Consider the following 17,107-nt stretch of genomic DNA (forward strand, 5'->3'; position numbering starts at 1 on the left):
AATTAAAAAAAAAATCGTACGCTAAACGAGTTCAAGTCAACATTCAATATTAGACCTTGCATACCCAGAGCTAGAGCATTGATTGGCTCAAACTGTTTCGGATCCGTTCGGGCCGGTCTTAAGTACCCGTGTAAACGGAGATACGTATCTGAGAAACGTTTCTTGGGAACGGTTCTTGGATACGTATCCGGATCCCGGCGGTTCCGTGTAAACCGTGTTCTTAGCACCGCCGGTCTTAAGAACACGGGTATCCGTTTCGGCGTGTAACACGGATACCGGGAGCCCTAGTTTATACCTACACTCGCACTAATCAAAGTGTAAACAGGGCCTTAAAACGTAAGCACCCGCGCGAAATCGCACTTACAGGCCTATTCGGATTTCGAGATAATCACAAGATCTTGAGACGATTTAGAGATCAACTAGATCTACATTAGATATCGACTAGATGTGACTTGGATATCTAAGTCATAACTTGTCGAAATCGTTCAAGAGGACCTCCAGAATCGCGGAAACGTCAAATTTGACATATCTATCTTACAAATATCTTTAAATTATCCGTATCGTAACTTGTTGAAGTCTAGTAGAAATCTAATTCATTTTCCGAATCGAGCCGTTAACCCCTACGTCCCCTACGTCAAATTATATAAAAATATTTTCACCACACCAACTGGTAAAGGCTCTCTTGATTGTTCAAATACCGATAGCAAAGTTGCATTTTATTCACATGTGGGGCAAAGTAATCAAATGCAAATTTTGGGTTGTTTTCTTATGTTTACTGGTTGAATTGACTTTTAAATGATGATTTTGAATGATAAATATTTAATAACATTCATTTGGATTTGATCTGGTTGGTTTTTGTTTGATATCTTACAGTTAGTATTTTCTTCGGGTTGGTGTGGTGAACAATTTTGTGTTTCACTCGGGGGCAAATTTTGTTTAACCCTCGTGCTTTGAAATCCTCGCAACGCTCAAGATTCCAATTTTCGAACCACTCGCTACGCTCGTGGTTCAATTTTGGAATCTTTCGCTTGCTCGGGTATCAATATTAGCATGAGCGGTTAAACAACTTTGCCCACATGTAAAACAAATAACTATTTCCATAATATCAATATCCAGAAAAGAAAATGGGACTTGTTTGCGCATGGAGTCAGAATATTTTTTATTTTCGTAGTAAGTGCCTCGTAGTGGGAACGCTTTATTATATTGATAGAAAACATCTACTTATGCCAAGTATTGTAATAGAAACGAAACAATTATGCAATTAAGAAAAATTTTCCATGATCCTTTGATTATTTTTATATTATTTTTATGTTCTAATTGTAATAAATGTTATCAACACGGAAACCAATAACGTAGGTTAGGTAGATTCGGGTAACTACGAATTTAACCTCTTCATCGGATTAATGAGAAAATCACACATAATTCCATTTAAATATTTAAGCATATTTAATTACACAAACGGGTCTACCGCGATATACTTTCATTATTTTTACCTTAAATTCCGACGTTTCAGCTGAGTTGTTAATATTTAATTTCTCATTCCCTTTCAATTCCTTCTTATTTGTGATGTAGGCATCCGGTTTATTACCCTCTGAAATAACATACAATTGGAGATCACGTGTGCCACCTTTATTTGTGGGTGGTAATTCCCTGCCGTATATCAAAGCCACGTATGACGTGATTATCCGAGTATTCGCCGACTAAACGTGTATAATCCTCGAAAGATGGTCGGTACCGCCTAGACACAGTTCTATGAGAAAAGTAAGACAATGCGTTTTTTAATGGACCAAAGGGGAAAGGAGATGGGAGGAGTACCTATATTTCTCAATAGCACATTAGTACAAAGATCGGGAAACAAGAAATAGCCGGTCAAGTCTGGTATTTAAAGGGCCGAGCAAAGCGAGTAAATACAAGGCCGGAAAATCCTATTCGGGCCGAGGGAGCATTTCCTCATAAACGCATGGAAATACAACCAAAACGATGTATAGCTCGGAGTGAATACGTCTTCAAAATGGTCCTTTAATTTTTAGTGTTCCGTACAAAACTTTGTTCACGGAACACTTATGGGATCACTTCGGTCTTGCAAATCAGTTAAATGCGTTTTTTATTTATAATTTGGAACTTCTGTCTCTACACCAACATCATTAGAATGTATGCTACGCCGTAGCCCGTAGCAGTATTTTCTGCCATTGTAGCAAAAACCGTCTGTTAACAAGAAGTATCCGCCCTTTTTAAACCTCAGCCAAAATGAGAGGTACCTATTATATATAAGTTTATCATTAAGGCAGGGACACACTTATCCCACGTACGCAACGTTATGCAATGCATTATGACATCTGAACCCTGAAGTTGTATGCTTAGAAACATACTTGTCATGCGTTGCGTTGCGTATGACAAGTATGTTTCTAAGCGTACAAATTTCAGGGTTCAGATGTCATAATGCATTGCATAACGTTGCGTACGTGGGATAAGTGTGTCCCTAGCTTTAGTATATGTGTGTCTGTCTGTGGCATCGTACCTCCCAAGTAAACTGATTTAAGTGTGGTTTTGTACAATTATTTGTTATACTGCTTTAATAGTTTTGCCGAGGTGTATATAAACTATATAATTTAAAATATAAAGTTAATTGTTAAAAAACTCAGGTATTGTATATACATATTTGTATAGGATGTTTGTATTAAGGTTAGATGGGGTATAAGAAGATCACTGGGGCAAGATAAACACTTGTAGGAAATCCTCATACTGTTTCTCTTTCCCCGAGCAAAATAAACTATGTTTGTTACCCCACAATCCCACATGACTTTACATAATATACTTAGGTACTTTTCTCTTTTCACTATGGTTGAAACCTGCGCCGAGCTTCTATTGAAAGATAAGCCCGTAAAGGATATTCCACTAGATATTATGTTATGAGCAACAGTTGTGTTCCTAGCTGTCCTAATCTTAGTTATAAGTACAATATGCGTAATGTACCTACCTAAATAACTATTTCAGCTTATTACACTCAAATGTAATGAACTAACTTTTGCATTAAATTCTCTTTTTGAAGCTGTGTTTTATAATGCTAATAAATAGATAGAACGGTGCCGCAGACATCATTATTAGTTATCTGATAGTTGAAACTAATAGTAATAATATTGTTGATACAGTATAAGACCCTTTAAGATTGTAAAGGGTTGGTACCTCTTTTTAAGTAACACATACCTGTACTAAGAGTAATAAGTGCTCTTCGATTGATGGGGATTTTCCCGACTGTCCCCCGACTGTCCCTGATTGATGAGGTTTGTCCCGTGAAATTTCACTTTTTTCTCTTGCTGTCCGTTATCGCCGCTTTTATCCCCCCCCCCCCCCCCAACATACACAGTACAATCTAAATAAAGCATTTTTTTTAATCCCTTGTACCTATAGGGAGTAGGTAAGCTATGGATAACGTACCTGCGTATTATAAGCACATTTGCTTACAAACCGTACCCGCCATTATTCTACCATCACCGCGTGAAGCTTAGATTAATGCCAAGTTTTATTAAATTCCTTCAGGACAAAGGGCGGTTTTGACAGCGAATAAATTGCCAACGCGGCGTCTCGAACGCAAACGCAAACGCTAAGTTACCTCGTCTACACGGCGATAGTTTATCTTCGTTTAACCACCGAATACTAATGTGTCTCACAGACAATAAACATGGCGGCTTGAAGCCTCGCGTTTGTTTAAGAGCCCATCAACGTGCACACTAGCGCCACTGCTAAATAATCGTGATTATATAAATTTAACGACAGCAGTGGCCTATTTTATAAAGCTACAAGTTACAATTTTCAAGCGGAAGTCTCTTTCTAACCCTATGTGTTAGAACGAGACTTCCGCTTGTAAATTGTAACTTGTAGCTTTATAAAATAGGCCACAGGTATTTAAAAAAGGAGGCCGCTACGTACTGTATTGTGTATTTAAGTACCTTTTGAATACATCAAACTAGTTTTTATGTTGCTGGATTCGTCAATCTATGCGTCCAAAGTTAAAACGGCCATTTTTGTTCTGAATTCCTAGATCGACGAATCCAGCATGCTGTCGTTAAATTTAAATAATCACGATTATTTAGCAGTGGCGCTAGTGTGCACGTTGATGGGCTCTTAAACTGCAGTATTTTACTTGTTGTTATTGTATTGCGTCGCGGCGTCACTTTAGTTTGTAATTTTGAAGTAAGAAAGTTTTTCAACACAAAGTGAATTGCAGGGGTAAGAAAAAAATGCAGTCTTTGCTTTGGCTTGTTTTCTCAATACGCTGGTTCAGGTGGACCTAATCTTTTTTATTTGGTTTACAATTGACTTATGTTTTAAAATTTTATACATATTTTCGTATCGCCGTAGTCGTGATAATGGACCGCGGTACCTCTACGTCGATTTCAGGCGCCGATAAAATAATCCCATAGCCTACCTATTCAAATTCAATGTTTTTTAGGGTTCCGTACCTCAAAAGGAAAAAACGGAACCCTTATAGGATCACTCGTGCGTCTGTCTGTCCGTCTGTCACAGCCTATTTTCTCCAAAACTACTGGACCAATTAAGTTGAAATTTGGTACACATATGCAAGTCTGTGACCCAAAGACGGACATGTAATGAAAACAAATGAATATTAAATATAGGGGGCACTTTTGGGGGCAAAATGAGAAAATTAAAAAACAAAGTTTTGCAAACCATATCGTGTTACATATTAAATGAAAGGGCTTATTTTAAGGGTCTCAAATATATTTTTTTTATAATTTTATAATAAATAATTTAGAAGTTATTTAAGAATATAGGCAAAAAATTACCATTCCCCCCCTTAACTCCGATACCACTGGGTCAAAAATTTTGAAAAAAATACTCATAATAGTTCTTCACCTCTAGATGACAGGAAAACCTATTAGAAATCTACAGTCAAGCGTGAGTCGGACTTAAGAAAAAAAACGCGGTTGGGCTGTTTTAGGGACACAGCCGTTATGGTTTACGTGAAACGTGGTGTGGACAGCTATTGCGAAGGCCGAAGGCCGAGCTACGCGTAGGGCCGAAGGCCCGAAGCGTCCCGCAGAGGCTCATTGAAACGCGCGGCCGAAGGCTGAGTTGCGGGAGGTTAGTGCTCAAACAGAGAACAGTTATAGTGTACAAGTTATAGTGTAAAACCTATTAGAAGTCTGCAGTCAAGCGTGAGTCGGACTTAAGAACAGAAATTGCGGGTAGGCTGTATCAGGGCCACAAGTCACAACCGCAATTGTTTACGTGAAACGTGGTGTGGACAGCTAGTGCAAAGGTCGAGGGCCAAGCTTTGCGTGGGGCCGAAGGCCTGAAGCATCCGAGAGAGGTGCACCTCCACGCAAGGTCGAATGATGAGCTGCAGGAGGTTAGTGCTGAAACATATAACAAATAATTGGTTTAAGTAGCTAAATGAGAAGGCCGAACTGCTGTGTCAGACGTATATCTGTTATCTTGAAATAACAGAGATACCTACGCCTAACCAACGCAAAAAGTCAATCAATGTCAGTGTCACAAAATCAGTCGCCGCGCGTCTCATTCGCGCGGAATCTGGATGCGGGGCGATCAAAACGGCGGGCGGAGCCCGACGTCACTACTCTGGGTGCCGCAGGCACCCAGCGCGGGTGCGCATGCGGGGCGATCTGAACGGAGGGCGCAGCCCGACGTCACTACTCTGGGTGCCGCAGGCACCCAGCGCGGGTGCGCATGCGGGGCGATCTGAACGGAGGGCGCAGCCCGACGTCACTACTCTGGGTGCCGCAGGCACCCAGCGCGGGCGCGCATGCGGGGCGATCTGAACGGAGGGCGCATCCCGACGTCACTACTCTGGGTGCCGCAGGCACCCAGCGCGGGCGCGCATGCGGGGCGATCTGAACGGCGGGCGCAGCCCGACGTCACTTATCTGAGTGCCGCAGAGATTATTATAGCGGGAGATTTCAATATTAATTTTCGGGATAAGACAAAAAATGAAATATCACAATACCCTTTATCGCTCGGTTTTAGCCCACAAATTAAAGAATACACTACAAGGCAGAATACCACAATAGATAACATATTTAGTAATTTCCCACTACAATCCGGCACTATACATACTTTTTTCAGTTACCATAATCAAATATGGGTTAGGTTTAAAAACCCTTTGTAGAGTGTGCGAAAAGAGAAGAGTCGTGGTATGTATGGGGCTCAATAAGGGCTCAATACATTCCACTATTCTTCTCTTTCCAAACAGACTCTAACTTAGTATTTTTTTTTTTTGTATTCATTATTAAAAATTCAAAATTCTAATGTACATAAATTATTCTGCAAGAAGACCTGAAGGGCCCTTTGACAAGTTCAGAACTAACCCTATATTTAAAACAACAAAATTTCATTATAAAAATCTTAAAATAAATTAATAATTATTACAATACAGGTATAGTAACTATTAGTCTTAATGGTTAATAAATACATTATTATTTTTAGACTTAGATTCCTTATCGCGACGTACGGAACCCTCTCCAAGCGAGTTTAACTCGCGCTTGTCCGGTTTTTATAAAATAAAATGTGTACGATTAGCGTTTCGTATGCTTACATTTATTATTAGTTAGAAACTTCACATTATAGGTATTTTTAACCACAACACTCTCTTTTTATTTTTACACGACTGCCCAAAAAACGGAGTGTATATCTTTGTACAATTTAATTATCTATATAAGTTGCAGGGGGACAATTAAGACTGCCATATATGTCCATATAGCGAAAAAGATGTGTTGTGTGTGACTCTAGTTAATAATGTAAAACATGGAAGATATTTCAATTAGTTTAAATTACCCCGCAGTCTAAATTGCCCCCTGCACCTTAGAGTAATGCGAATAGGTAACGCTAATATTTATCTCTACTTACGCAATCAAAAAAACAATATATTGTATCGTCGCTTTAAAATCAGCACCATTTATTTAACCAAAAGCTCTATTTTGTCCCGGCTACGCAATAACGTTTTAATATAATCGTTTTAAAGCGCCATCGCCAGCTTTGTGCTGGAAAATGGCCGTTGTTCCATACGCTTACTAAGCGTAGGCCATGGTTGGCTATAGCTGAAAATGAAATATGATAGCTTCTTTGATCAGCGGCCGTAGCATGGTAGGATTTTTAAGTTCGCGTAGGAGCGCCTGTCACTTTCGCATTTACATACTTGTCAGAACGTGACAGGCATCCTAATTTATGCTAATATTATAAAAGCGAAAGTTACACTGTCTGTCTGGTAGATTCCCACTATATCCCGCTATTTGGCAATTTTTATTACCTATAGAGCTCAACAAAAATACTATATCCTTTCCGCACTTGTCACAAACTCCCCTTTGTTCGTTATTTGGAATTGATGTAAGTACACAATTACAGTGGATGACCCGAGGCGAATGGCCGCCTGTGGTCGGCGAGCGATGGGGACGGGCCAGGTGTACCGGGTGTCCTCTAAATTGCGTGCGTGGTGCACAAAAGAACGCTCTGCACAAAGTCTGCGCCACGTGTAAACCCAGGGCCCGGCTTAAGGATGACTCACGCTAGACCGGGCCGGAGCCGGGCCGGAACTTCGATTTCTCTGGAAAGCAGCACGTGATCGCCGATCAGCCGTCATAGACAATGTCATGTCGGACGCCTCGGCTCGATCTAGCGTGAGTCATCCTTTAAGGGCCAGTGTTAAGATGACATGCGGATGGCAACTGCAGCTGCATTAAAGCTGTGGCGTTGACGCAGGCGCTGTCACTGTCAAATTCCTTCATGAAATTAGTAAATATTACCAGAAAGGTATTAAAATAGGTGTACCTATTCTTATACACGAATTTCCAAACCCCAAGCGCTCAAATCAACTCAGCACCAACTCGGCACTTAAAAATGGAGACCTAAGCTATCCAAAACATACCGTGCCTGACTAGGCACCATAACTCCACTGAGCATAGGCATAGTAACTCGTATCACGAGCCCCACGAAATTTTTAATTCTGTGAAATAAAATGCAACTCTTGAATAACCGTTTTTAATATACCGTTTTTAACATTCAGTTGGCAATAAGCCTTTTAGCAAGTGCCCATAGACTACGGAAACCACTCTCAGGCGAGCCGATATTGTTTGTTTAATTTTCTCCGTTTTTTGGTTCGCTATAACGAGTTTCAGAACGCTCCAATTTATCGCGGAAATTTATACATAGATATAATGTTTACCAACATTCGTCTCGATGTGCCATCAGTCTTCGTCAGCAGTACGTTTTTAGGGTTCCGTACCGAAAGGGTAAAAACGGGACCCTATTATTAAGACTCCATTGTCCGTCTATCTGTCACAAGGATGTATCTCATGTACCGTGATAGCTAGGCAGTTGAAATTTTCACAGATGACGTATTTCTGTTGCCGCTATAACAACAAATAGTAAAAACAGAATATAATAAATATTTAAGTGGGACTCCCATACAACAAACGTGATTTTCTGCCGTTTTTTGCGTAATGGTTACGGAACCCTTCGTGTGCGAGTCTGACTCGCACTTGATCGGTTTTTTACTAATAAATCGGGAGTAAATCTTTGCGTCTGACAGTATAAAGGAAGATCTGCTTGCTAGCTCTGCGACAATAGGTTGACGTAATAAATGCCTCAACATCGGAATTGTATTGGCGTTCGAGAGAAGTTATACTAGTATATCAACTATAGAACTACTTGGAGATTGATTACTGTTCATATCTTTCTTTTTAGGAAAGCTTCTGTCAACTCTGAATTTCTAACGCTACAGCTATCAACAGATACCTATATGGCGCTGGTGCATCTATTTCCCATGCAACAAGTTTAACTTCCATATCCAGATCTACATCGCGCTAAAATGTTTCAAATATTCACTTTAACTTCCAATTCTATTGTCCCAGCCAGCTCTCATTAGAGGCAACACCCGCCAGGAGAGAAAGTGTCGTCGTTTTTTACCTCAATGATATTTGCAAGAATAACGATTAATTATTTTCAATTATTTATGACGTGAAACCTGAATTAAACTGAAATAATAAGTCCCTCTAAGTCCTTTAATAAGTTGTACATTACAGAATCTACAAGTTACAATTACAGCCACGCCATTAAAATAGCAAATTTATTAATAAAATATGTTTTTTTAGCAAACCTTGAGAAAAACCGAAATTTTATTGTGTTTCAATTACATCAGGGCTCTAGAAGTTAAAAACTTTTGAATATCGAATTCAAAACTAAATCAGAAACAAAGTTCAACTATCATTTATCAAAAGGCTTAAAGTAAAATTGCTTCAAACAGCCGTGTCTCAAGTGGCAGGGACATTTTTCTTAATATAAATGCTGACGGGGGGCGATTACGGGAACTTTTCTAATTATGTTTTTGTCGAGACCAACAATGGCCGTCAGGTGTGCGGTTTGGTGATTAAGTTAATAGCGAAAGCGGGATAAAGTTTATAAAGCGGAAAATTAATTACGACTGACGATTGATTCAATTGCAATCGTCAATCGCTATAAACTTTATGCACAGGGGGCTTAACTATAACGTCCTGTAGGTGAATTCGAATTTTAACCGAAAAACCGTGATAAATACCGAGAGACCGTAACGAAACGGACAAACAATAAATGTATGAAGTTTCGGGGACACTTTTTTTATCGTATTGAGTTCGAAAGAGCTCGCGATTCGGAGTAGAAGTAATATTAAATATCCAAAATCGTATCGTACAAGTGGTAGGTACAACTTTATATAGGAATGCCTCTATTCTAGGGATTGTAGGGAGACCCTAATAGCGCGGTCACACTAACGATTTACGAGCGAGTTGGAAGCGAGGCCAGCGCGCAGCGAGTTCGCCGCGAACGCGCAACTATATCCCCGCGAGCACGCAACGACTTCGCTCCCATTCCAGTATGATAGTACGCAGCGAAATCGGCTCGCCTCGCTTCCAACTCGCTCGCAAATCGCTAGTGTAACAGTACGCTAAATCGTGTTACAAACGCATTCCGTTGATCGCATGCGTTTAACTCTGCGCTTTCCGCACAAAACAACCGAGAGCTTAAAATGTCCGAATGCCTTAATGATTAACTATTAACTATTATCATATCGTGCAAATGTGCTGTGTTCTAATAAAGAGGTTAACATTTTACAAAATATACCTAGTATAACCCAAGTAAGTAAACACACTTGAACACGGATAAATAGCTAGTAGTAAAAAACCTAAAAACCAACTGAACAATACAAAATGCTCTTTACCTCTACAGAATGTAGAATTCGCGTAACTTGGGACATTAGAATTTGTTTACCGTACCACCAAAGGAGTTTTTATTTTCAATTACCCTCCGGATGCCGCTCCGGGTGAATAACGAACTCTTTCCGACGAGAGATTTCATTTTGTCCCCTAATTTGTTTAATAGAAATTATAATACACCTGTAAATTCCTGTGCTGTTTTCTTTCTTTTACAATAGTTTGCAAACTAACTACAGACTTTTGTTATATTGAATCGCTTCTTTTATTGAAGTTATTTATTTAATTTTATTTATTTAAAATATTGCATAGTAAAAAAATTACAAAAGGCGAACTTAATTCCAGAAGACATTCTCTACCAGTTAACCCTCGGGCCAAACAGAGAACAAGCAGTACTAGGTGCAAGAAAAAATAAAAAGAACGAAATATTTTATATTAAATATAAATGTTTATGTTAAAGTTGGTTAAAATGTTGTCTATTTTACCGAGGCACTTCATTCATCAAAATCGTCTTAGTAATTTTGACATTACGTAGAAATAGACTGTTTAATTCATATCTACTCTACCTAATTTACCTTGTATATATGTCGTAGTCAGATCGTATAATCCGCCGTATTACATTACGGCTAGCCGTTATCAAAAACAGGGGCGTTTTGAAATGCGGCGGTTCGACGATTAGCCGGATTGTCATTGCGATACGTTCTTCAATAAGGCGGCCAACGTTTAGCCGCATCGTAATACTATTTTAGATTGTAGAGTGACCAGTTCTTTCGGTCGCCTACGTAACCGGAGTTTGACAATGTTTGCAATTTAATTTATTTTTACCATGGTCCCACCGCACTACATGTGTTTCTTTTCCAAAACATTTCCTTCACAACTTAAATAGACGGAGCCCCGCAAGCGGGGCTCCTATTTCTGGGCGGTTTGCCCTTCGGGCATCTGAAGCTACCTAACGAACCTAACCTACTTACCTACCTACGCTTTTTTCCCCAATATGTAATGTTTTCACGGACGTCTCACTAAATCAATAGGTAGGTAGGTTAGGTTCGTTAGGTAGCTTCAGATGCCCGAAGGGCAAACCGCTCAGAAATAGGAGCCCCGCGAAGCGGGGCTCCGTCTAGTTAAGTTGCGAAAGAAATGTTTTTTGAAAAGAAACAGTCCGACGAACTCCAGATTTGATGGACACCCCAGCGTTTGTCAGGCAGCGCCACGGGTGTTAAAAATGGGAACTAAAAACTGTCAAAGCGGCGGCTAATGACTCGCTGTATTACATTACGGCTAGCCGTGTTGAAGAACGTATGGCGCCGAATACATTCCGGCGGATTCTCATTCAGCCGCATTCAATCCGGCTAATCGTTAAACCGCCGCATTTCAAAATGCCCCTGTTTTTGAAAACGGCTAGCCGTAATGTAATACGGCGGATTATACGATCCGACTGCGACATATATATACGCAGACGAGAATCATTGAGTTATTATTACTATACATATGTATAGAAGTCATACCAAACAATGAAATTGTCGCAATCAAATTCAATTCCAACGTCGTAAGCGCCGTAAGCTTACGCGTTTAGGTCGCGAGATTCACGCTCCGCTTTTATGGTTTGATGTCAAAACAACATCAACTCATGCTCATGGCACAAAATACTCGTTCTCTGTGCCGGATCTAGGTATGTACGTTAGTAATAATAGTTCAATGGCGAGAATACGCCCATGCCGAAGTTAAAGGAGTTGAATTTATCTTATCTCGCGGCTCTTTTACCTGGAAACTGACAAAAAAACTAAGTTTCTCATAACTATGTGTAATATGATGCTTCAAATGTAGACTTTACGATTATTACGATAAAGTTGAAATTGAAAGTATAAAAACTTTCTATCTAACAATAAGTACCAAAGTCAGTATCTATCCAATATTTTGATTTGGGAAGCCCTTGAAGGCCTTGTACCTAACTAACTTAATGAACCCTCATTAGGTTTAGGTAACAGGGATCCTAATGTTTTCATTAAGGGACTCTTGAAGTCCACTGATCAAAGTTGCGGTTTCCGAGTGACACATAGGTAAATACATAGGTACCTACATACACACATTGACAAGAAAAAAAATACTAAGCCCCTCCCATTTTTAAATTTTGATTCGTAGGTTTACTTTGACTCTTCTAGTTCGTGATACTTAAGTAGATATGTGGGACGATTTTGATTTTGTGGTCGATTTTTTTTAAGGAAAAGGGATGGCCGCCAAATTGTGTCAAAATATTTTCAATAATGTTAAATCCAGAGAGGAAAATGAGGACTACGTTTGTATGAAAAGGCGACTTCGCACGGGTCAGTCGGGTCCTCCACTTTCGTCTCAAGAGAACATATTTATATCTCTGCATATGAGTGCCAAAGTACAGCATAAAATTAAATAACGTTTTGTCTTCAGAATGCGGTCGTCGCCGCACGTCGCCGAAGGGTACAAAGCGCATCGTGGGCGGAGTAGAGGCCACGCCAGGCGATTGGCCGTTCCTCGCGGCCATCCTCGGCGGGCCCGAGGAGGTGTTCTACTGCGCAGGAGTTCTGGTGGCCGACCAGTGGGTGCTCACCGCCAGCCACTGCGTTGGCAAGTAAGTGTTCTTTACAAGAGATTTTGTCTTTAGGTAGAGGTAAACTGTAGTATTGACTTTGTAATTTATGAAACTTCCTAGAAATATGCTTGTTTGCCACCGACATTTCTACTGCTGATGGTCAGCGAGCAACTAGTTGAGCTAGAAACAAATTGGTACTTCTTAAAATATCTTTGACGAAGTAAGACGTCAAACGATACTTCGTTTATACCTATAGCACTGGTGTATCATTGTTGTTAATATTTTTGTGGCTAGCCAGCTGGTACGCTGAACCACAAGTTTAGCAAGTTGTTTGTTCCCAGCCACTCGGACGTGAACGGGTGGACGATACAACTGGGCATCACGCGACGCCGCTCACACGCTTACTACGGCCAAAAAGTTAAAGTACGCCGCGTCGTGCCGCATCCGTTGTACAACGTCGGCGTCGCTCACGACAACGACATCGCCTTATTTCAGGTGAGTTTACCTCATATTTGTTAGTTTCATATCATTTTAAGTTTGGAGTTTGTTGCTGGGTATTTACGACTCTCCGCCAGCTCCCCGCTTTGTAATGTTTTTATTATTTTTACATTTAATATATTTTTATTTCTTTAAGCCAATTTTACGGTTTAACTCACTTGTTTTTAGTTAATGTTAGTAGGTATGTCTCACGACAGTTTATATTCGATTTTATTTCTTGTTTTATAAGTTCAAGTGTCGTGAAGACCAGCGTTGTTGCACTACGTGCGTGTCTTTGTAACACCACCAATAAGTACTTACACTTAAGCAACATTGATTTAGTAGGTACTAGGTAGGTAACAGTAAATAAATAAAATAATTATGTTGTTTGGTTAAACAGCTGGCAGTCCGAGTGCGTTACCACGAGCACCTGTCTCCAGTCTGCCTCCCACCAGCGGACCGCTTGCTGCCTCCGGGCACCTACTGCACTGTCATCGGTTGGGGCAAGCGGGACGACAAGGACAGTGAGTACAGAATGCATAGCTGTAACAGGATTTTTCTATTTACCTATTAATTTGGGTGCCAAGCGTCGAACGCAAAACACGAAATTATATTTCAAATAAAATCTTAGAGACGAGAAAGAAGTAGACTCATTTATAAAAAAGTTAAGGAGTAAATTTTTATAGACTCAAAAAGTCAGCAGTGAAGACTATGAACCACTGTCATTAAAGGTTAATTTTAAATTGAATAATGTAATTTAGTCTCGGAGTACGAGCCGGCAGTGAACGAGGTAGAGGTACCGGTCCTGAACCGCGACCTGTGCAACCAGTGGCTGGAGCACCGCGACCTCAACGTCACCGAGGGCATGATCTGCGCGGGATACCCTGAGGGGGGGAAGGACGCTTGTCAGGTTTGTACTATCATGTCCATTTGTTTCTTAGCTACTTAACTGATATATTGATACTCAGTGGGACTCCGCAGCCTGATGATCAATAGTGAGTAGTGATTCGATCTGCAGAGTTCCTGAGGACTTATTAAATACATAATTAATAATTATTTACTTCACAGAGTTCAAAGACCATACCACTGTCTATCTATCAACTTATTATCATTTTTTATACTCGTATCACTCAACTTAAAGTGACCCTAAATATGTATTTGATAAGTTATGCAATTATAGGTACGTAACTATTATCTTTGAAAAAATGTGACCCTCCAAATATTTTACGTGTTTACCTAAAAATCGTTTACGACGGCACGGCCTTTTAGTAGGAATCTTTACAACATGTTCGAACCGAAGGGCTGACAAGGGTCCACCCCTAAACGCAAAAGTGTATGTAATCTTCAATATCCAATAAACTCGGTAAAAAAAACTCGAAAATGTTTGCTCTGAACATACAGTTTCTTTAGAGATTACGCAATCGTTTGTAGTACCTACCTAGCATCCCCTCAAACAAATCGATAGGTACAGTGAGGCTGACTGTGATAAATCCATCCTCTCAACTTTCAAGCGGACAGATTTATTTTGTAATGAATTATCGTCGAAGAGAAGAGAGTCCTACACAGAGTAGTTAGTCAACAACGAATGTACACTATGGATTGCATTTTGTAGAAATAAGAGTTAATTACGTAGATATATTTCATTAGAATAATACGAGTACCAAACCGTAACAGTGCATTTATGCGAAGAGTCAATTGTTACCTAAAATTAAAGTAGCGGTTTAATTCTGTTTTCATTATTTGCAGGGAGACTCTGGGGGTCCATTACTCTGTAAGGACCCGAACGATTCGTCGCGCTGGTACGTTGGCGGCATCGTTTCCTGGGGCATCAAGTGCGCGCACCCGCGGCTGCCCGGCGTTTACGCCTACGTCCCGAAGTACATCTCCTGGATAGAGCGACAGATACAACTGTACCACGACGAGTCCGCGCGCTCCGAGGACATTTGAGTAACCCCGCGCCCCCTGCACCCGCACAAGAGAAAAGACTCCAACCACATCAGCCGAGTTTTAACTTTACGCTAAGCGTAAACGACTATAAATTGATAGAAATTTTATAAAGCGCCACACGGCGTTCATAAATAATGACAATAAAATAATACTGTTGACAATAATTTTCGACAAGAATGGCTAATTATTTTTACATATCACTCGATTATCGTGTGAGGTAAATCTGAAGCTGTGATAATAAGCCGTGTATTGTGAATGAGACCTATCGTATTGTATTCAAAGTGTACTCATGACGTCTGCTCTTTTAAACTCTCGATACTTTTTCTCGGGGTTATAAGTCTTAGATAAGCCATAGATATAAATATATTGTTTAATGTGAGTGTTGGATGTAACCTGCAGCTTACGGTTAAGTAGGCTCGTAAAGCTTTAGCCTAATCTTTAAAAGGATTTTATATGACCCTTGATTTTTTCATTTCTATTCAGTGTTGTTGGACGTTTAGTCTCGATTATAAATTGAGTGTCTGTTTGTTTGATGTTTGGTGTTAGTAGTCTAGGGAAAAGTGCTTTTATAGATTGGAAGTTAGTGTAATTTTGGTTTAACGATAGTAATCTGATGTAATAGATCCTCTAGTAGAAGTCTCCCAGTTTTTTGCCATAGCGGACTTGATTACTAGGTACTCTAAATTCCACGTAAAGTGGCTACATAGAGATGTATTTAAAAGTAAGTCACGTGTTATTTCAAGCGCACTTCCCTCGTACTATACATTTATTATATGATGTTTATAATGTTATAAACTAAAATTAATCGACAATAATAACCTTGACATAATGACAATACCTTAATTTTTCGACAATATATTTACAAAACTTAGTTTTAGCGGTAACGTACTGTACACTCTCCTAGTAGTTACAGACATAATTTGGAAATCTGATATTGAATAACTATTTACAAAATTTATTTTAACTGTTTAGTAGTTAGGTAGTGACATTTTATAAAAAGAAGATACTGGTATTTCATAAGAAATTAGTAAAATAGCTTTAATAGTTCGTAAGAATAGCTCTAGACGCTAACAGAAGTAGTTAATAGTGTAGGTAGCAGGACTTGTATAAGGCAAAACAGTCGTTTCGTAGTTGCCTATTAGTGACTTTTTTTTTTCTTTAAAATTAGAAGTATTGCAGGAGGTTTCAGTATTATGTGGTCATTTTTCTTTGTGTGTAGGACAAGCTATGCTCAACGTCGATGTAACAAGCGGGGCTGTCTGTTTATTTCGATTACTGGTTGTCTTGTACGTTAGGTACATTAGTCATGAATTTTCATTAACAGCCCTGAAGGATTTCTGTAGTTGTTTAAAGGTTTTGTTGACAGCCTTGCGATATAGATAAACTAATTAGGTAAGTAGGTAGTTTGCCAGTAACTAGCTACGGTCATTTCACAAGAATATACACCTACATAATGAAATGATTTAATAACATATTTAGCGATAAATACAATCTTCTAGAAAAAAAAAATTTTATCTATACTGTGAAAATGTCTATAAATTACCGTTTATAAAGTAGGCACCCAGCTAGTTACTGTCATTTATCCTAAATGTAATGGAAGTATGGTTGTCGACCTCTTATGAGTCTTCTTCTTATTCGAGCTTTCTCCTAGAATTGTTAAAATTGAAATTTTTATATGAAAAATCTAAATAACAAACATATATTAATGGAATGGAAGAGAATTTAATGATGATTTAAAGACAAATAAAAGATTTAATCTACGGCAACAAGGGTGGAATCCATCTGATGGTACAATGTTTAAGTTGTTTAATAATAAATGTTTAGAAAAATCACGATGAAAATTGTATGGGCCCTTCTCAATACATATGTAGTGCATAATTATTGTCCATCGTATTTTCACGGAAAC

General features: G+C 39.3%; 1 protein-coding gene across 1 annotated transcript in view; it reads left to right on the forward strand.

Annotated features, from left to right (window-relative positions):
• LOC134789691 (atrial natriuretic peptide-converting enzyme) overlaps positions 1-16,653 on the forward strand; it is an 88,274-nt gene extending 71,621 nt beyond the window's left edge. Inside the window, exons 11-15 of the mRNA XM_063760297.1 lie at positions 12,636-12,816; positions 13,119-13,272; positions 13,655-13,778; positions 14,016-14,164; positions 15,001-16,653. Of these exons, the coding sequence (XP_063616367.1) occupies positions 12,636-12,816; positions 13,119-13,272; positions 13,655-13,778; positions 14,016-14,164; positions 15,001-15,201 (809 nt within the window). The 3' untranslated portion in view covers positions 15,202-16,653. The remainder of the gene's footprint in view (positions 1-12,635; positions 12,817-13,118; positions 13,273-13,654; positions 13,779-14,015; positions 14,165-15,000) is intronic.
• Positions 16,654-17,107: the final 454 nt, after the last annotated feature.

The sequence above is a fragment of the Cydia splendana genome, chromosome 4 (genome assembly GCF_910591565.1).
Source record: "Cydia splendana chromosome 4, ilCydSple1.2, whole genome shotgun sequence".
NCBI classification, from domain to species: domain Eukaryota; kingdom Metazoa; phylum Arthropoda; class Insecta; order Lepidoptera; family Tortricidae; genus Cydia; species Cydia splendana.